General features: G+C 43.3%; 1 protein-coding gene and 1 long non-coding RNA gene across 3 annotated transcripts in view; one reads left to right on the plus strand and one right to left on the minus strand.

The window, feature by feature from the left end:
• Window positions 1–24960, minus strand: part of cnnm2b (cyclin and CBS domain divalent metal cation transport mediator 2b) — a 61082-nt gene that overhangs the window by 15095 nt on the left and 21027 nt on the right. For both annotated transcript variants that reach the window (XM_011479478.4, XM_004066239.5), the window contains exons 2-3: window positions 4341–4484; window positions 1527–1664 (exon numbers count right to left, since the gene is read on the minus strand). In XM_011479478.4, the coding sequence (XP_011477780.4) occupies window positions 1527–1664; window positions 4341–4484 (282 nt within the window). The remainder of the gene's footprint in view (window positions 1–1526; window positions 1665–4340; window positions 4485–24960) is intronic.
• On the plus strand, window positions 10151–13415 carry LOC144993943 (uncharacterized). The gene is made up of 3 exons (XR_013657254.1): window positions 10151–10210; window positions 13092–13204; window positions 13282–13415. It is a non-coding gene; the product is annotated as an uncharacterized LOC144993943 (long non-coding RNA).

A 24960-nucleotide genomic window follows, 5' to 3' on the forward strand; every position in this document is an offset into this window, starting at 1 on the left:
GTTTCTTACCCACAAAATGATGCTATAGTAAATCTCTTTTTCTTTTCTGTCACATTGTTGAAACTCCAAACTTTATCAGACATCAGTAAGAATTTCAATTCAATATTCTTTTTATTTTTGTTGATTTAAGACATTAAATTTACATTAAACAGGCGATGAAGTGAGATGAAGGCGAAGCTGCAGCCAGACTGAAGAAGAACAGGTAGTTGGAGTTGTCCTCAACATTCAATTTAGTTTTAATCTACCCCCCCCCCCCCCTTTGAGCCTTTTTTTGATCTCAGGTATCTGTAATGATTGTTCTGATCTCCAGTGAACAGCGCCCGTTCTTTTATGAACCACTTATTGAATTCAACTATGAAAATATAGGAGTGGCTGACCAGCTGCTCTACAATAACTTGTGACCAGGGTTTAAATGTGCAAAAAGTCGTAAGAAAGAAAATCCAATAATGGTTTCTGAATTTTGTTTCTCCTTTACTTATTTGTGTTTTAAAGAGTAAACATTAAAAAAAAAAAAAAACATTCAACACAGACTCAAAATTGGGAGCACATACTCTCTGACTTCTCCACCTTAAATTTCAATAAGTCCAAGTACAGTCCAGATTTACTGACAATCATCTTCAAGCTGTACTGAGGGTCTCAGCTGTTTGGGAGGAAGTGATGCAAAGAGTCCAGCAGTAAGAAGAAGGCAAGAGAATCAGAAGAACCCATTGATGGAGGTTACAGAACTGTAAAATCTGAGTCTTCTTTTGTGTTTACTACTAATAGTTTAACAGTGTTAACTGAACTGTGTTAATAAGGACGTTTAAATCAGAAAACAGCAGATATAGAAGACTGAATAAACAGAAAATAATTACTGATTTATTTACATATTGATTTTTTTTTATTTGGGTATTTTATTATATTACCAAGTTTGGTACGTGAATAGAAGAGAACATTATCTGTCCCAACATCTGAGAAGATTCACACATTCTTTTCAAACAGTGAGCGGTCAGCTTCAGCCGCCTGTTGTGCCAATCAGCTCCTTCAAGTCAGCGGTGCTGATGTGTGTCAGCTGCTTCAGGCTCCACCATGAGGAACTAAACTCCCTAATAGCCTTTAGAGGAACTTAATTGATGCTTAGCTGCTCGGTCAAAGTTCTGTAGCAAATGCGGATGCAGAGAGGCAGTCGCTGGCGCTGCCTGTCCCCCCGGGGAGGCTGATGAAATATTTTGCGCCAGCAAGGACACAAGTATGTGGATTCAAGTGGGAACTGTGGCCAGACATACTGGAAGTGATGTCACAGACGAGCGAGCCAACGGCTTGGAGGCTCAAGCGTGTGACCTACCAAACACTGCATGCACACCAGGGAGCAGCAGACCCTCTTTGGACCCCCCCATTTACACGCAGCACATACTCATTCTACACACATCCTTAGTGGGCTCACCCGAAACTCAAAGCCCATGCAAACCCCTCACACATAAACTTTCCCCACAGTGAGGGGCTGAGGGCACACTGGGGAAAGTCAAGCAGCAACACCGCCCACTTGCCTGTTGCTAGGAAACGAAGAGCAGCCAGCAGAAGCTGAGGTGATATTTTAACCTTCATTTCATTGTCAGAGGGCTTGAAGGCTGAGAAATCCTGCTTCCTCTCCCGATGGGTGATTTTCTTCTTGGACTTGTTGTCAGCTGAGGGAGGAAGATGAAAAGTTAGGACCTTTGTCAAATATCAGACAAAGATCTCAACATGAACTTGAACCTGTCTGTGGTCTCAGCAATAGTGCTTTCAGAGAAAAACTAAAGCGCACAACATTGTTGCAGCATTTCTACCACATTCTTAACATAACTGAGCAAACTGTCTTTCCACTAGAGGCATCACAAACCAGACAGATCCCATGCACAAAACCTCTCCTCAAATGGCAAAAAGATGGCTCCTTAAATGCTGATTGATTAAAAATATTTGAGTTATGATGGAAAATGTTGAAAATTAAACAAGTTTAAGGGTGTTAAGGGAAAACAAATGTTACCAACAACATTAGGACATGGAACAATCCTAAAAGGTAACAGGTCCAAAACAAACGGAAGAAGGAACATAGATAACCCTACAGAGAAACAGCTCCAGAACAGGACTAGAGTTGCAGTCCAAGAAGCATCATAGACCTGCCAGCAAACTTTACCTAGTGTTTTAAAATAGTTTTTTATTGTCTAAAATACATGCAACAACACCATGACTAAAAATGAGCCAATATGAAGAACATTTCTCAGAAACTTTCACTGGACACTAAAGATTTTTAGGTTTGGAGGTGTTAGACACAGACACTGCTCTTTCCTCAGAAATCACAGACTGAGAACACAGTTTACCCTGCTGTCCACAAACACACCAGGAGGGTCTGGGATGTTTTATATTATCTATAATCTATACTATTTTGAACTGGGGGTCTGCAACCTTTCAACAGTAATAGAGCCATGTGAGCCTGTTTTTGCAGATCAAAATCTCGTAGGAGCCGCAAAGTCTTGTTACATTTTTATGTTTATAATTAATGTGAATTATATTTATTTTTTTGCATAAATAAAAGCAGAAACTAGCATTTTCTCAAAATGAAAAATTGTTTCTGGTTTTGGCTAAAGCTCGTATGGCTCACTTTAAAAATAAAAGACTTCCTATGCCCCACAGGATTGTCCCAGTGCAGCTAATGTACTCCTAACAAAAAGTTTTAAACAACGCAAGAAAAAAAATTGTGTTTTCTCTCATAATTTCTTAGGTCTACTTTGGTGAGCAGTCATCTGTTCTCCTGCTGTTAACCTAAACATAAACATAAATGAATTAGTTTAGGTCCAGTAAAAGTACATAAAGAATATACAAATATAGGCCTATATATTTAGCTACTGGATAGCTATTAACCATTGTTGTGCAGCAAAATATACGACTATATAATAAAAATAATAATTAACTGAGCTATTAGGGGGGGAAAAATTTGACTTTTTCCAAAAGTTTTGCTTGGTATTTGAAATCTGTGCATTCTGGAGGAAGTGTAGAGCAAAGAAGGCATCTTGGTGTCAACAGGGATGTAAAACCCGGTTACGTCTAGGTGCACCTCAGCCATAAATGTATAAACTTTATGGTTTTAAACTAAACCAATGTTAAATAAGTAGCCCTTACTCTTATAAATTACTATTACTTAATTGTAATCAGACAGAGAGCCACTATGGAGGAGTAAAAGAGCTACATGTGGCTGTGGAGCCTCAAGTTGAAGACCTCTGACCTAGCAAAGCCTCATTTAAACATTATGAACTGCTTTGCTTGAACTCCAAACCTTTTAGCAACATGAACAAAAGCTCTAGTCTGTCATAAAAAGACAGAAGTAATTGTCTCTCATCCTCTATCATCTCTGAAGAGCCACTTGCAATTCCTCACAACACCACATTCGCCGAGCAGACATTTACAAACTTCCTCATGATTCCTGCTTCTTCAAATTCACGCTGTGGCTGTTTCTTCCCTCCAAATATAAGGAGCTTATAACATCTACTTCCTTCTGCGTTTACACTGAAGTAAACCGCACCAGAGTTCATCTGCAGGAGAGCAAAGACCATTCTTCTCAAGAAGACCAGTTGGTCCAAACCAGAGCTCAAGTGAGCTTTCACTCCTGCAGAACCAAGAGGACCATTAGATGAGGCAAACCCCAAAAATCTCTGTGACTCTGCCTTTAGCTTCCTTGAATGTTGTGTGTAGGAGAATAGAGTGATCAGGTAATTAGTCTGCATTACAGTGGACAGATGCCGCCACTCGCTCTCAAGCTCCACCCTTCCTTTATTGGTGTTCAGAACACACAGATACTTAAATCCACACGGACTAAACCACAGACCAAAAAGGTGAAGGTACATATTTAAGCGTTGTCTAAAAGCATAGAAAAAATAAATAAAAACGCTTACGACACAATCCTACTGGTGTCAAAAATGCTATAAAAGCAGTAACACTTGTGTTTGGGGACCATTTAGTGGTTTAACATAAAATTCACCCCTGAAGCCTTAGGCAGGGAGACATGCCACCAATCTTTACAGTTATGACCCAAACACAGCGGCAGAAGAATCTGTCGGTAAATGGCGAGCCATCTCAACACTTTTGTCTCTCTTGAGCATTATTACTTCCTTTCTGCATAATATCTCCAACAGTAAATATGTGGTTAAGTTGTCACAATCTGCATTACAGACATTAGTGCTTGTTAGATGTCACAAACACACAAGAACATGGAAAAGAGTCTTGATTGGTTAGATCTGACAGCCGTCCGGTCATATTGACATTGTTCATGAGTTCATGGTCTCAAGCCAAGAGCTAGCATCAAAACAAGCTTTGAGAAGGAAACCTACTGTACAGGTCAGTCTCGTCCAGGATCTCCGACTTGATGATTTCTTCGATTATGTCCTCTAGGGTGACAATTCCCAGAACCTCGTAGAAAGGGTCTCCCTCACCCTCATTGTTCACCCTTTGAACTATGGCCATGTGGGATTTTCCTAGCAAAGCACACACACAAGCACAGGTTGCAATGTTAGGGTCAAAGAGCAGTTAAATTCAGGCAGTGAGAATTAGTTGACTGATACACTATAGGGTGAGGAAGAGTGTTTACAGCAAAGCAATTGTGCAAATGTCTGTTTCATCTATCTCAGTGAAAAAAGAAACCTGCATCACACAGAAGACAGGTGATACACAAACATCTGAAGCAGAAGCTGCTTCTCCTGAGAAGATAAATGACCATCACTGATGGACTATTCAGAGTGACACTGTGAACGCTGCCAGGAAAAACCCTCTGGCCTCAGAGGCAGACTGTCAAGCAGTCCTGTTCCATGGAATCAGCCTCTTCTGCCCTGCCTGGTATTCCCAGGACCCTCCTGTAGCATCTGAGAAAAGAAGAAACTTGCTTCTGTGTGTGCAGTGGAGACTGTCAGGCAAAACACTAAACAAATTCTTTGCCTTTTCTCAGCTTGTGATCATTTAAAAGGAATTTTCCAGAGGCCCAGGCTAATATTAGCCCCAGCAAAATGAAGTTTCCATTCCGCCCGGGTGATATTCTCACCGAGTAAACCAGCAGCCTGCTGGGCAAACCTCTCCTGGGCGATCAGACTGTCCATGAGCGGGTTGTCAGCGTTGCAAACCCAACTGGGAGGGCATTGTCTGCGTATACGAGTGTGAGAGATGTATAGGTGTGATAGTAAACCTGATGAGAATGCTTTAATCCATGAATGGGGAAAGCTGCTGCTTCTTTAAATACGACACATGTAATCAAGTCATGAACCCGAAGGTCCCAAGCTGTAAATGTTCTCCAGCCACTTGTTAAAGTCCATGTTCCACTAGAAGATAACTGTGAAAACTTCTCCTAAACAAGTGGAGTCTAACATTCCTACTTATTCAGCAAAATCTGGTTCATTCAGCAAAGACAAACACAAGTGTTTTCCCACAAGTTCAAGTTATTGTTCAACAGAAGTACCTGAGAACTTCCTATAATCAATCTGTCAGAGAATTAGCCCTTGTGCTATCCTAGGCACTTTAACACTGGGAGTTGGGTCATCTAGACCCACTAGACATTGCTCTGAACCTTTTTTATTCAATGATTTGGGATCTTCACTGGTGTCCATGGATTACATGAAATCTTTCCACCTTTATCCACCTTTGTCATGGTAGGGATAACACGTCTATGTAAGGGTGGGGTCATCTAATATAGCACAAGGGTTAAAGGAAAATGGTCAGTGAAACTGATTAGTGAGCTCCTCCTCCTCTGTGCTGACATCCACCTAACAAATGCACCATCTGCAGTTTGGGACTGCCACTAATTTTCCATTTTTAAATATAACACATATGAATGAAAAATGTGGAGATAAACTGTCAGATGCCTGTTTTTGATGCAAAAGCAGAGTTGGAAAATTGTGTTTCTCTGAATAACAACAAATAGCTGCAATGGAAATAAAGAGTCACACTTCTTAAACATAAGAAGGAGAGACAATCAATAACAAAACAGGGGAGGATTTCTGTTGATAACTGTCTTTGATAAAATCTTGTTTCGAATGTATAATCGGGATGACTGTAAATGAATCAGCCGAATCAACCTTCAAAACTTTGTGCGAGATGTGTCCACATAAAAATAAAAAATAAAGATTTCAATATCCTTATCGGTCAACACGTGACCGTGATTATGAACTATGACAGGTTTTAGAAAAAATGAGACCCTGATTGTCAGGAATGACACACTGCTTATGTATCTCCAGAGAAATATTGGTTTAATCTTTACCAGCAGTCGATTTGACATTCATTAAATACCAATTCAATGTCATTAGAGGACAAATCAAAGGGGGGTCATTCCCTAACAATCCCCCATTTGAATCTTTCCAACCAGCTGCGAGTGTTCCAGGCCTCATGAGACTCCCATCTCACTCAACATTTTGAACATTTCAATGGGGCAACATTGTGCGGAGACTCAGGGAGTCCAGGGAGAAAAATCTTGGAGAATTCAGGCTAAAGACACAGCACTTGGCATGTGACCTTTGGCAGCAGTGCACGCGAAACTGTCAGGCTAGGGTGATCAATGGGCCACAAGGGCAGCCTCTGCATTAGCTCAGGAGGAAGCCAAACATCAGCTGAAGAAGAGGGGAAGAATTCTGTGGTGCTGCGTTCTACACATCCAGATAGAGAGCTACAGAAGTGTCCATGCCACGGAGGATGTGTGGAGCTCATCAAGGCTAAAATCCTGAATCTTTTGTTCCTTTGAGCTGCTCTCTTCAAGTGAAGCCACGTAAAATCATCAGCTTTCTTTCCCCCAATCCTCTGCATCCTCTTCCTTGGGCAGCAATGAAATTCTATCAATTCGATCTATCTTCGCTGTGCCCGTTCTTCAGACCTGTTCCTGGCAGCTCTAACCTAAGAATCTCCTAATGCCCCTCCTCTGAACATCTCCAAACCACTGCAGTCAGTCCTTCATGGCTTTATCCCTGCTGATTGTTGTCCGTTCTTGTCACAAACCGCAGCATCCTCCCCATCTCTAAAGCAAAGCATCCCTGCTGGCTCCGCCCCCCATGATTGGATGTTACATTCAGCTTATTTCATTGTCATGAAAAACAACCGTAAAAACTCTGTTTTACAACCACAGTGAGACTAATGAATGAACATCTACTCCGAAATGCCTCACGTAAGATTTTTGTTGTTTTGTTTGGAGCTGATGAATGAGGCTCAGTGTGGTGCACTGTCAAACAGCTGTCAGGGTAAGTGGAACATAAGATGCTGAACAAAATGTTTGCTTGAAGTCCCACTCCGATCATCTTTACCCAGCAGTACCCAGCAGTTCCAAGAAGCTAAAATCCCATAGACTTCTACTGAGACATAGACAGCTATTATTCAGTCATTATATTTGTTAGAATAACCTTTGTTGCTCTGATACACTTTTGAATATGTTCTTGCTAATTACAACTTCTTTTTCATGATATTTTGTTTCTTTATTGCAAGTTTTCAAGTTATGAACTGGCCAATCAGATGTCTCAATAAAAGTATATAGTTTCACATTGAATGTTAAGAACGTTTGATTGACAGATTTTCCTGAGTGTGGACTTCCAACAAGCTCACTCTCGATTGGCGAGAGTGGCTGCCTTAGAAATGTTGATTCAGACCAACTTGGACCAATCACTGCTTATTGAAGATTTGGGGTTCCAACCTGTCAATGTCTATATGTCAAAAAAAAAAGTAGACTAAAGACATTTCCTTTCGTTGGAAACAGAAGTAAGCTATTTTCTATGGTGACATCAAACTCACTCAATCCAGATCTCATATACAGTCAATGACTTTACTATCTGAAACTCCACCCACTGTTTTTCCTACTTTGCTTTTAAACATTTGTTTCAACATTTACAGTTTTATTATTTTTATTGTTAATATTGTGATAATTAAGCCTGTTTTGTGAAACTGAACCCATATTAAAGGCAAAGGAACTTTTCATCATTGTAAATTCTGCAATTACCGTATTTTCCGGACCATAAGTCGCTCTTTTTTTCATAGTTTGGCAAGGGGTGCGACTTATACTCCGCAGCGACTTATTTTGGAAATAAATTGAAATAAATACATTGTTAACCCTCCTGTTATGTTCATTTGTGTCACGGGGCCTGTCAGTTCACCCCCCCCCCCTCCTACAGCTCTCACCACCTTGCTGATTGGAACCAGCTGATCCTCATCTTCTCATCATCCTGCCGGTCTTCATAAGGGAGCTCTCACCAGAATTCTACGCCAGTTTGTTATACTCACTCCGGTGCTTATGCCTGGCCTCTTAGTCTCAGCTAAGTTTATCTTGTCTCCATACTTACCACATCTTGTGCTCACCTTCAGGTTCCTACCTTGGTCACGCTGGTTCCTCCCCTCCACGCTGGTCCTGCCGTCCTCGGCATCCACGCCTCGTTCCAAGCTGGTTTCCGCCGTCCTCGGCATCCACGCCTTACCTCAAGCCGGTCCCGCTGTCCTCAGCGCCCAAGCCTCGCTCCCTCTGGATCCACAGTTTGACGCGTCCTCGTGTCGCCCCCTCCCCTTCATCTGCATCAGCTCAAAGGAAACACCAAGTTCAATCCACGGAGGAAATACGTCCACATCCCCTCAGAAACTTATTTACCTCTGGTAAAATAAATCCATTTAAAGTCATCCTTGCTGTGAGTTTTCTTCCGGGTTTCAGCATCTGGGTCTGCTACGTCTACGACGCCATGACAGAACAAACTGGCCAATACCCAGACCCAGCTGACCCGGAAGATCTACGTCAGACCGTCATCCAGCACGGACTGTTTCTGGACCTCCTCTACAGTACCATCACCCGGGTCACCGCTATTCAGGAGGACCTTTCTCGTCGCCTGAGAATAATTTCTCAAGCCCAGATGAATTCAATCGGACAATATCCAGCTAATGCTAATACCAACATTGCAGCCCCTACAGCCGGGAGCTTGGACATATCCGCTGCCTCTGGGATTCCTGAAAATTTCCGGCTTCAACCGGAGTTTTTTCAGGGGGACGTTGAATCATGTGGGGGTTTCCTTCTTCAATGCAGACTTATTTTTCAGCAGGCTCCGCGATATTACCAAGCTGACCACAGCAAGATCACCCTCATAGTTAACTCCCTCAGAGGCAAAGCGCTCAAATGGGCTCAGGCCTTTCTAACTGCTAACCCCATTTCTCAGATTTCTTTCGAGCGTTTCTTAGGTGAATTTCAGCTGGTCTTTGATCAACCCCGCAAGACAGAGGAGGCGACGCGCCACCTTCTAGGATTAAGGCAACACAGCCGATCTGTAAGTGAACATTTAATTGACTTTCGAATACTAGCTGTGGAAGCTGGATGGCCGGACGTTGCCCTAAAAGGGGTTTTCTATCGATCACTTAACAACCAGATCAAAGACCATCTCTGTTCTCAGTCTGAAGCCAGAACGTTCGAGGAGCTCGTTACTGCAGCTCTTCGCTCTGACGTACGACTCCGCGAGCGTCAGGTAGAAAGAGCACATACTGAGAGGAAAACTGTAAATAACCCTGTGTCTAAAACCCCCATGCCAGAATCTCCTTCCATCTCTCGTGAACACGTCACCTGCTCCTCTGAGGAACCCATGCAGATCGGACATTCTAAACTCACACCGGAGGAACGCCGCAGACGCCAGGTAGAAAGTACCTGTTTCTATTGTGGACATTCTGGGCACCATGTGCAGCAGTGCTCCTTACGTTTAAACTCCAAAGCCCCCCGCTAGAAGACAGGCCGCGGGAGGGTTCCTCCACTGTTATTCAGGAAAATAACTTTCTTTATTTACCTGTCAAGCTTTGTCACCAGTCTCATGTTCATGTATGCCAAGCCCTCATAGACTCCGGAGCTGAACAAAGTTTTATTGACAGTCACTTAGTGTCCAAACTCAGTCTCCCCACAGAACCGCTGGATCATCCTGTCAAGGCAGCTGGACTAGGTGGTCAGCTGCTCACTCGAATCACTCACCGCACCAGACCCGTGCAACTTGTCACCTCTGGTAACCATCATGAAGTCATGCAATTCTATATTACTCAAACGCTTCAATCTCCTGTTATCTTAGGCTTCCCATGGCTCCGCAGTCACAATCCCCAGTTCGATTGGGTGAATCTTCACATAACTAACTGGAGCACCCATTGCCTTGCCAACTGCCTCAGCACCGCAGTACCATCAGTTTCTCCCAATCTGGAGCCAGCACCTGATGATATTGACCTCTCCAAGGTACCCTCATGTTATCATGATCTCAGGACTGTTTTCAGTAAAAGCAAGGCAGGAGCTCTACCTCCGCACCGACCTTATGATTGCTCCATCGAGCTATTAAACGGGGCCACTCTCCCCAAGGGACGATTATTCAATCTGTCAGGTCCTGAAAAACTTTCCATGGAAAAGTACATCCATGAATCTCTTTCCTCGGGTCACATTCGTCCTTCTTCGTCCCCCGTTGGTGCAGGTTTTTTCTTTGTCCAAAAGAAAGATAAGACCATTCGGCCATGCATCGACTACCGAGAATTAAACCAGATCACAGTTAAGAATAAATATTCTTTGCCTCTCATCAGCTCCGCCTTGGACACCGTTCAGGAAGCGCGTGTATTCACTAAATTGGATCTCTGTAATGCGTACCATCTAGTCCGTATGAAGGAGGGGGACGAATGGAAGACTGCTTTCAACACCCCCCTTGGTCATTTTGAATACCTGGTGATGCCCTTTGGGCTCACCAATGCCCCTGCAGTCTTCCAACACCTAGTTAATGACGTCCTCCGAGACTTCCTTAATAGGTTTGTCTTCGTCTATCTTGACGATATTCTCATTTATTCACCCAATCACGATCTCCACATCCACCATGTTCGTCAGGTCCTTGAGCGTCTTCTTGAAAATCGACTCTTTGTAAAGGCTGAATAGTGCGACTTTCACGTATCTACCGTGTCTTTTCTTGGGTTCATTATTGAGGCTGGCAACATCCGCCCCGATCCAGCCAAGGTTTCCGCTGTCGCCAACTGGGAACCTCCCGATTCACGTAAACAGTTACAACGTTTTCTCGGATTTGCCAGTTTTTACCGTAGATTCATACGCAACTACAGCAGTCTCGCCGCCCCACTCACTCAACTTACGTCTGTTAATACACCTTTTGTTTGGAGCCCAGAGGCCCAGGCCGCCTTCGATAAACTCAAGGGGATGTTTATCTCAGCTCCCATCCTGATCCAACCTGACCCCCAACGTCAGTTTATCGTAGAGGTTGACGCCTCCGATACCGGAGTGGGAGCCGTCCTTTCCCAACGTGAGGTTTCCTCAGGGAAACTCAAACCCTGCGCTTTCTTTTCACGTAAACTGTCACCTGCGGAACGGAACTATGACGTTGGGAACCGCGAACTCCTTGCCATAAAGTTAGCTCTGGAGGAATGGCGTCATTGGCTCGAGGGGGCGGAGCACCCTTTCATAGTTTGGACGGATCATAAAAATCTCGCTTACCTCCGTTCTGCCAAACGCCTAAACTCCCGTCAGGCCCGCTGGTGCCTCTTTTTTGATCGGTTTTCATTCATCATTACTTATCGACCCGGAAGTAGGAACGTCAAACCCGATGCATTATCTCGCATCCACAGTAATCATGACCTTGAGGAGGCCACTCCCATTATTCCACCCACCTGCGTGGTCGGTAATCTCACGTGGGATATCGAAACGCGGGTCCTGCAGGCTCAGGATGAGGAACCCGATCATCCTCCTCCCCCCGCTAACACTCTATACGTGCCTTCCTCTCTGCGTTCGGACGTTCTGGTTTGGGGTCACACTTCTCGTGTTTCTTGTCATGGGGGTGTCCAAAGAACGCTCAGTCTCATTAAGCGCAGGTTTTTCTGGCCCACCCTAGAACGGGATGTCAGGGAGTTTATCGCCGCTTGTGATATTTGCGCCAGATCCAAATCTTCCAATTTGCCTCCGGCTGGTTTACTTCACCCTTTGCCCATCGCTACTCGCCCTTGGTCCCATATTGCCCTAGATTTCGTCACAGGGTTGCCTCCGTCACAAGGCAACACTGTCATCCTTACAGTCGTTGATCGCTTCTCTAAAGCGGCTCAGTTCATTCCATTACCTAAACTCCCCACCGCCGCTGAAATGGCGGACATCCTGGTCCATCAGGTTTTCAGAAACCACGGGATCCCCAAGGACATAGTTTCAGACCGGGGACCTCAATTTGTGTCTCAGGTCTGGAGAACCTTTTGCTCCGCCCTGGGTGCTACCGTTAGCCTCTCCTCAGGTTATCACCCCCAGTCTAACGGCCAAGCGGAGCGTGCTAATCAGGAGCTGGAAGCTGCCCTCCGTTGCCTGGCTGCCCAGAATCCCTCCACCTGGTCCAAGTTCCTAGTATGGATTGAATACGCTCACAATAACCATCCCTCCTCTGCCACCGGTTTATCACCATTCGAAATATCCCTTTGTTATTCACCTCCGCTGTTCCCCTCACAGGAGTTAGATTTGGCCGTTCCCTCTGTGCAGCATCATCTGCAACGTATCCAGCGTATCTGGCGCCAAGCTAAAGCTGCCCTTCTGCGCACTCGGGAGAGCAACTGCCGTCTGGCTAACCGTCGTAGGAGAGCGGCCCCAAATTACCAACCTGGGCAAAAGGTTTGGCTTTCCTCCAGGAACATACCCCTTCAGGTCACCTCACGCAAGCTAGCACCCCGTTACATTGGTCCTTACATCATTGACGAAATCATCAATCCTTCCTGTGTTAAACTACGGCTCCCGGCTGCTTTAAAGATTCATCCCTCGTTCCATGTTTCCCAGATCAAGCCCTTTCAGGAAAGCTCCTTGTGCCCGCCGTCCGCTTCCCCACCACCCGCCCGGCTCATTGACGGCGCGCCTGCCTTTACGGTCTCTCGTATTCTGGACATTCGCCGCCGGGGCCGTGGTCACCAGTACTTGGTGGACTGGGAGGGTTACGGTCCGGAGGAGCGCTCCTGGATCTCCCGCTCCATGATCCTGGACCGTTCCCTCCTGGACGACTTTTTCGGGGCCCACCCTGACCGCCGTCCTGGACCGCCTGGAGGCGGTCGTTGAGGGGGGGGTACTGTCACGGTGCCTGTCAGTTCACCTCCCCCCCCTCCTACAGCTCTCACCACCTTGCTGATTGGAACCAGCTGATCCTCATCTTCTCATCATCCTGCCGGTCTTCATAAGGGAGCTCTCACCAGAATTCTACGCCAGTTTGTTATACTCACTCCGGTGCTTATGCCTGGCCTCTTAGTCTCAGCTAAGTTTATCTTGTCTCCATACTTACCACATCTTGTGCTCACCTTCAGGTTCCTACCTTGGTCACGCTGGTTCCTCCCCTCCACGCTGGTCCTGCCGTCCTCGGCATCCACGCCTCGTTCCAAGCTGGTTTCCGCCGTCCTCGGCGTCCACGCCTTACCTCAAGCCGGTCCCGCTGTCCTCAGCGCCCAAGCCTCGCTCCCTCTGGATCCACAGTTTGACGCGTCCTCGTGTCGCCCCCTCCCCTTCGTCTGCATCAGCTCAAAGGAAACACCAAGTTCAATCCACGGAGGAAATACGTCCACATCCCCTCAGAAACTTATTTACCTCTGGTAAAATAAATCCATTTAAAGTCATCCTTGCTGTGAGTTTTCTTCCGGGTTTCAGCATCTGGGTCTGCTACGTCTACGACGCCATGACAATTTGTGAGGAACAGAGATGATGTTCCTGGGTCAATTTGATGTATGAGGTATGTTAAGTGTTAAGAGTATGTTAAGTGACTCAGAGGATCAGCAAACTTTTTTTTACAGTAAGATCTTGAAGGCTAACAACACAATATTCTATTTTCCAATGATTTCATAGATTCAGAAATGCAATAAAAATGACAAATGTTTCTACAAATACAGGATGAAAACAGAGTATTAGTTGGCCAATGATGCTTCATGAAAGGAATAAATAAATAAGTTTGAGAAACAATTACTGTGAAATTATGAGATAAACAGTCTGCTATGATTGTTTCATATGAGGTTGTGAAAGTTATTAGTTCTTGGTCTCAGATTTTGTCAAATAAATTTCCTGTAAAAGTGCGACTTATAGTCCAGTGCGACTTATCTGTGTTTTTTTCTACTTTATAATGCATTTTTGGGCTGGTGCGACTTATACTCCGCAGCGACTTATAGTCCGGAAAATACGGTAATAATAAACAATAAATCCTTTTTTTTCACGGAAGGCAAATCAAATCAGAGGTGTGATGGACAGAAAACAGACATTTTTTTCTAACTTAAAGTAACAATGAGCAGAAAAACATGATTGGATGTTACATTCAGCTTATTTCATTGTCATGAAAAACAACCGTAAAAACTCTGTTTTACAACCACAGTGAGACTAATGAATGAACATCTACTCCGAAATGCCTCACGTAAGATTTTTGTTGTTTTGTTTGGAGCTGATGAATGAGGCTCAGTGTGGTGCACTGCCAAACAGCTGTCAGGGTAAGTGGAACATAAGATGCTGAACAAAATGTTTGCTTGAAGTCCCACTCCGATCATCTTTTGATCTGTTGACAAATTTTTCCCAGTGGTCTTTTAATTACGATTATCCTTTTTTTAAGCAAAATTTAAATAAAAACTGTCATTTTACGACAGAGTTTCTGCAGAGTGGCAGGAGTTCATTAGTAATTCTTTTCTGAGTTGTTGCTCCTGATTTGCCACCATTTAAATAAATACTCAGAAGTGCAATTTTTAGCCACATTTTCTTTATAAATGTCTACCGGCATCAGAGAAACCTGTTAAAAAAGCCAAAAAATGATTTTCATTGGAGTGGGCCATTAAATAGAATAGTTTTTTTTCCTAAACCCTTACTATTCATTTAGTTTTCTGGATATTTAATTGTCCTTTGGTCACAAAATGAAAAAGCCGATTTTTTAAAGTTGAACATCTTCATCCAGACTCTTCATCAGTGTCTGAGTTTCATTTGGATCTACTTACGTCCAAGTGTGATTGTTTGTTTATTTCAATAATGGCAGCTTTCTCTGACTCTGCGGATAATCCTCATTGCGGATCGATCCATTATCAATTATTTTGATACAAAAAAAGGTACTTAAAAAACCTACAGAGTTTCTGGCTACAATGCAAACTATAAAAGCTAAAGCTTGGACAAGCATCCAGAACGAGAAGATAAACATCGGCTGGGTAGCTTGGTTGCGGCTGGGTAGCTCGGTTGGTAAGGTGGGGAGCTATCATGTAGGAAACCAGGGTTCGATTCCCGGAGGGGAATGAGCAATGGTACTGGGGGCAATAAACATATCAATAGAGAGCAATTAACATCACCCAGTGAGGGTCCTTAGGCAAGACCCTTAAAGCTACCGCCTCCCGAGCACGGTTCGGCTGCAGCTCACCGCTCCCCAAGGGGATGGGTCAAATGCGGAGAAAGAATTTCCCTTCGTGGGATAAATACAGTGTAATAAAATTAAAAACAATAAAATAAGATCTATTCAAAGCTGTGGAAAACAAGCTCTTACCACGATGAGCATCCGAAATGCACTGGTGGACAAAATAAAACTGAACCAAACCTAAACAACTGAAACTAACCAAAACCCGAACCAAGGTTTCACACCAAGTGATCCATTGTTCATCACTGATCTAAGCTCAGCAATTCGATCACACTCGACCAATCCCACATTTTTAATACATGTCAAATCTTTACCTCTGCAGTTTACTTCATCCACAAACAAGAGCAAATGTTCCAGTAAAAAAAAAAAAAAAACACCTTTTGTCATTAAAAGAGTAACTGAGGTTTCCCCACAGCTACTTCTCAGAAGCAGCTTGTCTGAAGATTATGTAGATTGTGGCCCTGGGGAGCAGTGGCTAGCCCTCTGAAGTCCCTAAAGTTTTCTGTTACATGGCCCATATTCAGCTTCATCCAATTTTTTCAAACTGTCAACTTCACAATGCCGTAAAGCTTTTTCAGCTGTGTCCACTCTGGAACCATAAACCTGTTTGAACCCTGGAAAACCCTCCTTTAAAAACATCACAAACAAAACTACAGTCCCATCTCTCTGTAAGACTGCCTATCCATGTATCCATCCAATTATCTTTCCATCCATCCGTCCATCTATCATCCATTCATCACTAATCCATTTATTATCCAACAATCTTTTATCCAACCAACCATCCATTAAATTTCTGACTATCCATCATCCATCCATCCATCCATCCATCCATCCATCCATTGATAGACAGCCTGAGAATCTCCACCGGAACCATCAGAGACTGAGCCATGTGCTTTTTTGTCTCCACCATTCCCAGCTTATTTATGGAATGCAGTTTAGTCATATTTTTCCGTAGCGGAATTTTCTCTATAAATAGGCACAAAAGGTTAACAGAGTTGGGTTGTGAGTATGAGGGGTTGTATCTGTTGTGAACACTCATCATTGACCCCTCTCCCTGTTTAGCTCTCCCTCTATTTTTCCAAATATTTAAGCCCTGACAAATATAGAGTGAGGCTGGGATAATGGGAACCCGTGGATGATCACTTAACTCTACCTCCAGTAAAACGTTGCACTTTGCAGCTATTCTGAGCTCATTTTCCACTAACAAGAATAAAGACTGGAGTCTGATGCAGCTCATGATTTTGGCCAAGACAGTGACATAATTCCAGTCTGACCTTCATTATCTGGAGACACAAACAGAATCTGTTTATGTCTGTTATGTTTGTTTGTGTTATTTTGCTCAGAAGGGAGACAGATTGTACAGATAAATGACATGTTTGCCAGTTACTTGTTCATAAAAAAATCTATGTGACTCCCTCACAAATAAACTTTGCCTAATGGTCTCTACTGACTTGACATGGGCTAATGACTTGAATCTGTTTTTTTAACAGATTTGACTGCGTTGGCAGTTAGCCCACTCATGCCCCATGAAACATTGGCTCTCCATCAGCAGCTCTTCTCCTCTAATACTGTACCGTCGCTGCCAGTGCTTTCACCAGCTTCTTCCCCTGCCCACCTTGAGTCTGCCTCTGCCTCATTGCTGATCAGGGGAGCCGTCAGCTCAAAATCACAAAGACCAGTAAGGAAACAGGCCCAGATGAAATCTGTTCCAGACTGGTCCAGGGGTATGTTAAGACCAGATGTGTCAGGTGTTTCTGCACTTCTATGTGATGATCCTGAAGCTGGAGAAGGTTTCTGTACTGTGGAGGACTTCGGCTGTGGTTCCAGAGGCTAAGATTGCACACCCAACCACTACGTCTATTACATGTTGAATATCTTGCAAAAGCAAAAAAAAAAAAAGTTTCCCGACAAACTATTCCACCAAAGTGGTCCTTCTGTCTTTTTCTGATCTCGTCGTCATGAATTCAAACATTGACTTTGTGAATGAGGCCTGTGGATGTTGATCTCCTGACATCTCATCTGATGAAAGCCTGGGAAAGACTCATTTTACACAACTTTTTTCCAGTGATGAATTCAGCATTTGAACCCTTGCAGTTTGTTAACAAACCCAGAATTTGAGTGGATGACGCCGCCATCTGTCTGCTGGACCGATCCCTCTCTTACCGCAGGTGGGGATCTCTGTGAGGAACGTGGCTTTTGATTTCTCCAGTGTGTTCAACACCATTCAGCCTGCACTGCTGAGATGGAAACTGGAGGCAGCCGGAGTATACTATCGACTGACGGCGTGGATCATCGACTACCTCGCTGACAGACCACAGTATCTGAGGCTCCACTACTGTGTGTCTAATGAGATCGTCTGCAGCACAGGAGCTCCACAGGGCTTTCACCCTTTCTGTTGCGCCTGTACTCATCTGACTTCATCTTCAACTTGGACTGTTGCCACCTGCAGAAGTTTGCAAATGACACTGTCATCTCTGGATGTGCGACAGATGAGGAGGAGCACAGGGGGGTCATTGAGAATTTTGTCTGCTGGTGTGAATCCAAAACTCTCCACAATAACATCAGCAAAACAAAGCAAATGATGGTCAGGTTCAGAAGGAAGTGACCTCTTTTTTTACAGATGAAATGCAGGGAAAAGACATTGAGACAGTGGACCCTTATAAATACCTGGATGTACACCTCAATGACAGACTGGACTGAATGACTAAGACTGACTAACACATACGTCCTGCACAAAAAAAAGCCAGAGTGGAGTTCTTCTTAGTTTGCAGGACCCTGTTAGAAACCTTTTATGATGGCGATGTTGCTGTCCTCTTCTACGAAGTGTGATGCTGGGCAGTGGATGAACTGACAGGAACAGGATCGATAAACTGATGTGGAGATCCAGCTCCGTTCTAGAATGTACCCTAGAGTCTGTGACTTTGGTGGGCGAGATGAGGATGCAGCAGAAACTGAGATCCATCATGGACAATTCTCAGCATCTTCTGCGTGACATCATGAGAACACTGAGCAGCAACTTACGTCAGAGACCAAAACACCCTTGCTGCAGGGAGGAGCGCTTTTGGAGATCCTTCCTCCCATCCGCTATGCAATGCCTCAATTACAATTTCCCTGTTGTGGGATCAACTAAAATTCTGTTCGCTAATCCTGAGTTTTACCAATTCCAGGGTGGGTCATGGTATAGAGCTGCGTTATAGCTGGTCAGTTCAGAAATGTTGTCTATCAAAAAAGGCCTATAGAGCAACAGAATGACTAAATTCTTTGTAAACTTTCTTTCTTTCTTTAGGATGTGGGCATATTTCAAACCAAATGAAAGTGAACTCCTTTCAACCATGTGTCTGGAAAGACTTCATCCAGTAGTTTGATGCTCCACCCACAGGACAAAAATTCAAGTTCCTGGACAAAGGGTGAAGCGGGGACAGACACATAAGAAGGTTTTCTTGTTCTCTAAAGTTTAAATACTAAATGCTGATATTTTCAAGATTTTATATGATTTGTCTCTGGCTGAACAGCCTTAAAAATGACTGATTTTATAACTGATATAACTGACTTTATGTTTTTTACAGCTAGTGAAGCCTGTTAAGAAAAATTGGGCTATGTAAATACAATTGAATTTAATTGAATTAAAAAATCTTGCAGTTCATGGGGGGGGGGGGGGGTGTAAGTCTGAAGCGAGATCTGACGAGACAGAAAACAGTGGGCCCCTCTACTCCTTTGACTGTCATGTGTGACGAAGCTCCTGCAGCTCTTCACTACACCACATTTACCCAGCAGATATTTCCAGACTCTTTCATAATTCCTGCGTCTTTCAGATTCACACTGTGGCATTTTTTTTTCTTCTTCATAGAGCTTCCAGCATCTCCTCACTTTGGATCGCCTCCTCTCTTTGGTCCAAGTCCATGTGCATTCACGCAGAAACCAGAGTCAGAGAGTTAAAAAAACAGAGTGAGAGTTGGTCATGTGGTCGTGGGATTCTATGGGCAAAACAAAAATCTGTCTGTCATAGAATCAAATTCTGTGTTTCTTCTGTCAAAAGTAATCTCAAATACAGCGTGTGACAGTTCTGCTTTGTAGACCCAGACCAAACCTCCCAGTGTGGACGTCCTTCACGTGCTGGTTAACCAAATAACTGGATCTTTATTCCTACAGTAAAATTGGTCTGTTTTACAGAAAACTGGGAGACTGACTCTGTTGAATGGGAATTACCTTCAGACTGTCACATTCAGTTCTGTTTTTCAACTCCTCCCACATCACCGGAGTTTAAATTGCAAAGGTTTTACATTGCAGTTATGGAAGAATTATGATCAGAGGAACAGTCTTCTGAGTAGGATTTATTTCTCTTCACCTCACGTTTCAGGGAAAGAGGATTTTCATTATCAGGATGATCAGGAACTCATCTACTGGTGTAGTGAGGAAAAGTGAACTTTAGCTGGTTGTGATATGCTCTGCTGAAGAATATTTATGAAGGTTAGAATTTAGTTAGGCGACCCCTTCCCCCCTCATGCAATACACACACACACACACACACACCTTCCTGTCTCACCCAAAGTGAACCTTCGACTTCAATGTTGAAGCACATTTTAAAAAAAGATAAAGAGTAACTGATTTCTTGTGAAGTCACCAAAAACCTTCCAGGGGGTCACTACACAACCTCATTAGTCCCCACTGGCTCCAATGTAAAAACACAACAAATACACTGTTTAAAAAAAATAAAAATAAATAACCTTTCTCACATATTTTTGACATGACAACTTTCCTGGGTTAAGATTTTATGTTCCTGATTGCTTCCTGTTTAGGGATGGACTGAAGACTGACCATAGTGTCTTTTCTGTCTACAGAAAGTCCGGATGCTCCAAATTCCATTTTAATGCCAATTTCAAAAACTGATTTCTTGTTTTTGTTGTTTTAACTTTAGATCACAACACGCAAACACAACAACAAGCAAAAATTTTAATTTTATCAACACAAAGTTGGGTCCTTACAGGACATCAAGAAGACAATTAAGACAAACACACAAAAAAAGCTTGGGGTTTTCTGTTGTTTTTTTTTTTACATAAACAATTTTAATCTATCCATTGCCGGAAAATGTGTAAATTAATCATCAAACCTCAACAACGTTCAGAAAACAGTAATAGGTCTTCCCACCTGTCAATCACACCACTAACGTGCAAATTTGGGCTCTTAACAGAATTCAAAGGACTCATTTCAAACAGAAATGTACATTCTTCTGGAAGAAGCAAATAAAGCAATAAGCCTCTAAAACTGTTTACCATGAGAGTCAGTTCAACCCTCTACAACCTGGCGTCTGTGGGCTTTTTAGGAGTTGGAACATTGAGTTTCTGTCTCTATTTATCTCGCTGTCTTTTTCCTTGAACTCACCCATGAATCAATTTTTATCCAGAAATTCTTTTTTGACTATGGAATCATAAAGTTGGATCTTTAATGATACTTTTCTTTATGACATTGCCAGACAGGTTTGGACATTTTTTTGTGATTGTTTGTAAATGCAATTTAAAAAAAAAGAAAAGATGGGGAGAAATATTTCATTTAGCAGTGCCTTGTTGTTTCCTCTAATTGGCATTTAACATGTTATTGTTTCCCTTTCAGCTTTTCCCATCAGGGGTCACCACAGCAAATGAGTCGCATGGTAAACTTGGCAATGTTTTACGCTGGATGCCCTTCCTGATGCAACCCTCTCAAAGCAACCAGGCTTGGGACCAGCACAGAAGCAGAGAAGGGAACAGGGAGCAGCCCGGAGTCGAACCCTGGTTTCACGGACGGAAGGTGCCGCAAACCAGCACGAGCTAAACAGGCTCCGTAATTGGCATTAAACATATATATATATATATATATATATATATATATATATATATATATATATATATATATATATATATATATTTTCTTTTTTTTTTTTACTTTTCTGTTAGTTAGTTAGTTAGTTAGTTAGTTATATTAAAGACTGAAATAAATGTACTTCTTTTTGCCTTATTTATTTTTTTTTAATTAATAAGCTTGAATAAAATTAAATAGTGCTGTATATGGAGCTGTATTATTTCTTAAATAAACTTTTCTGTTTAACTCTTCCTCTGACAGTCATTCTTTAGCACTTTTTGTGTAGTGAAGACACATTTTTAAACAATCTGCAATCATTTTAGGAGAGCCTGGTTATTAAATTTACATTGAAAACATTTCTGACAGGATCCAGGAGAATGGTGACTTGCTGTTGATTTTGTCTTAAAAATCAGATGAGGAGCATTAAAATAATACTTCAGGGATCAATCATTTAAAAGAACTAGGAAGCAAATGCAAGAAAACACTTGGTGCCTTCTACTGTTTTCAGTTAGAGAACAATAAAGCTTGATGGAACTCTGCTAAGGCGAGATCAACCTGCAAAAACCAAACAAACAACGTTCAATTTCAACTAAAAACCTTCCAATGTGGCTGCAGTGAAGAATGTGCCCCAAACGCTCATCAGCCGTTTGTTGGTGCCTTCTAGGAGAGTTTAAATGTGGACTTTTGTGCCAAAGACCGAGTGTGTTTTTTTTTTAAATCTTGGACCACGTCCAAGAGGTTGATGTTATGTAAAGTGCTTCTTTGAGCCTCCACAAGAACCCACATTTCCACTGATAATCTCGGCACAGAGTGGGGTGCATTCTGCTTTTTCACTTTTTCAGAGCTAGAGGTCCCAAATTTCCTGCTATGATTTTCTGGAGGAGGCCATGTCTCACCTGTCTGAGTGAAGCTACGATACCTTAAGGTGAGCAGACACATGCTGACCACCACAGCACAATGATTTAGATCAAATTCACACATTCACCTATATGTTTAAGACCAGGAACTTTCATGATTAAAGAGAAAATATCATAATAAAGAAGGCACGAGCCCTCAAACTGCTGAAACTGAGTTTCTGTTGTTTTAAATGTGAGTGGAAAACTTGAAATTTCCCAAACGCCTTGCGGAGCTTCAGTCCACCATTCCCTGCCACATTCTGCTGAAGGTTGCTGAGGAGCTCACGTGTCTGACACAACAATGAGGTCCGCCTTAAAGCAGAGGAGTTCCCACTGTCATTATTCTGGTCACTCCGCTGCTACTAGCCGGCAACGTTTGACCACACGGTTGCACACATGCAGCAGAGGTGCGCACACACTTGCTGGAATTACATTGTTGTTCATTCAGAGAAGCAGCTTGCTGTCGTAGCTGGCTGGGTTTGTTGTTGAAAGGTCCCCTGGGTGGAGATTCCTTTGGGCCTAAGTCATAAGACAAGGCATCAATGGGGAAGCAGTGGGGATAAATGAATGGGCCTGCGGTCAGGTGCTGCTCTGCTATGTAAGTGTTGCAACTGCTGAATGGTGAGCAGATCACAGGAAACTAGGACCTTTCCGGGAAAACGCTGATATGTTAGTATAGAGTGCCGTGTTCTGCTGAGCAAACGTCTGAATAAAAAGTCTCCTCTTTCTTACAACATGTTTGCCTATGAATAAAAAAGATGTTCAGGGAGATGCGAGAATCCTGATTTCAGGAAGATCAGAACTATGAGCCTCCAGAATTACCAGCCAACTGTTCCACAGCAAACGAGCAAAATCAGAAGATCACAAGAGCAATAAGCTACGTTACTGATTTGAAACCATCCGATCATCCATCAATAACCACACTCCCCAATCCCTCCATCCATTCATTTATCCATTTAACCATCCCTAGATGAAACAAACACGCATTTAAAACATGAGAAGAAAAGTCACATAAAACCCTGATTAAAAACTACAAACTGGATCCTACAGCACTGATGCTTCTACTAGGAAAAGACCTGCGAACAGTAACAGGAAATTTCAAAGTTAAATCAATTCGTGCGTAGTTCTCCAAAATAAAACAGATCAGTAACTACCCAGTGGAGCAGGATTTTCTTAAGTCAATTTGCATACATGTGATTACTCTCCGTCGTCGGATTTTTGTATATCTGACCTCAGTGATGAGTTTCCCTTTAGCTGATTGACGAAAACTGGCTGAATGTCTGCTCCGCGTCCATGCCCGATGAAGCGGGGTCAACACAAGAATTTCCTGAAGAAGAAAATCAACTGTGTGAAGCTGCAGGTTCAGCTGTTGTGGGGTTAAAGTTTTCAGCCTGGATCTGGGACTGAAGGGCCAGCTGGAGCAGTGGCTGAGGCCTGCAACCCATAGTGGGGCTCTACTAGCAGCCCCCCACCCCCCTAGCTGTTGGTTGGGACACTCCAGCGAGGGCAGGCATATGAAGAGAACTGAGTGACCTAGAACTGCTTCTTCTCTTCTCAGAGAAAAATTCCTTTATGCATTTAAGCCTTGTGTCCTCCTGCTTTTCCCCCCTGCATGATCAGAATGGGTTTTTGCTCGTTCGCACTTTAAGTTTCATCTGTGTAAGGTTCAGATCGTCTTGTTTTTTCAGGTGGTCTCAAAGAGTTGATCCCATTTAAACATATTTTTGCTGTATGTTGGAACTCGTGCATCCAGCCATGGCCACTGAAACCCAGTGCTTTATTTTAAGGTGGATTTTCCCTTTAGTATCACTTTGGCAGAGCGAGACCATAAAGCAGTCACATGCCCCTTCGACACTGACACTTCATGGCTCATTGGCTCTCGCTAATACATGCCTGCAGGTGGCTGGTGCCAATTTCTAAGAAACTCCAGCGGCAGAGAGAAAATTTTCCAAATGTTCTCAAAAATAACTGACTACTTCCTAGCAGTAGCTTCAAATCCATAGTTTGGTGAAATCACGAGTCTTTTTCTTGCGCTTCCCCAGAAAAGCAGTCTCGGTCAACAGTTTATAAAAGGCGCTGGTGTCTCGGGCCTTTCCCCTTGCCTCAAAACAAAGAGATGGACGGTGCGCCTGGTGTTATCAATGAAGCCGGCCTCTTGGCTTTCCTGAAACTGCAGCTTGGAAGGCATCCACAGCAGGGCATTAGGCCTGGAGGTTTGTGTCGCTGTAATTTATAACACCGAGGGAAACGGGGAAGAGGACAATATGGAGAGAGAAGAGAGAGAGGGAATGTGGGAGGGGGTTGGGACTCGCTGCACTTGGCTTCCCTGAGGGATCTGCGCTCCGCCTGGAGACTGGCCTGACCGAGCGGCAGGGCTTTTTGTCCCTCTCTGAGGCACAGCCTGAATGCGCCTGATTTTCTTTTGGACAGACCCTCCGCTCTCATGAAGCCTCACAGGGGGAGTGGAGTGGAGGTTTCTGTGATTCCAGCAGTTTTCAGGTACTTCTACTTTATCTCTGATCCACGGAGCAGGATTTTTTCACCTCTGTTAGATTTATAGCCAAATAAAGAGTCAATGAACACAAAGATACTAAGTTTTACAATAAACCAAACAGTTAAAATAAAAAGTTCCCAAGTTAGAGGTTTGTTGGAGCCATATCGATGTGTTGTTGGAAAATGCATATTTCAAAACAACAATGCCGTCTTAAGACGCAGAGCACCAGTTCTTTTGGGTCAGTAAAATGGGATTCTGCATCTCCAGGGGTTGTGTCATAGCAATCTCCAGAGTGGTAAAACAGCTTTGGTGAACATCAGCATCTCCGAGTCTGAGGGCTAAGCTCTCTGCTAGCTAATTAATGAGTCACAAGTGGACAGGCTTAAGTATCTGG

The sequence above is a fragment of the Oryzias latipes genome, chromosome 1 (assembly GCF_053564925.1).
Source record: "Oryzias latipes strain Hd-rR chromosome 1, Olatipes_Hd-rR_3.1".
Classification (NCBI taxonomy): domain Eukaryota; kingdom Metazoa; phylum Chordata; class Actinopteri; order Beloniformes; family Adrianichthyidae; genus Oryzias; species Oryzias latipes.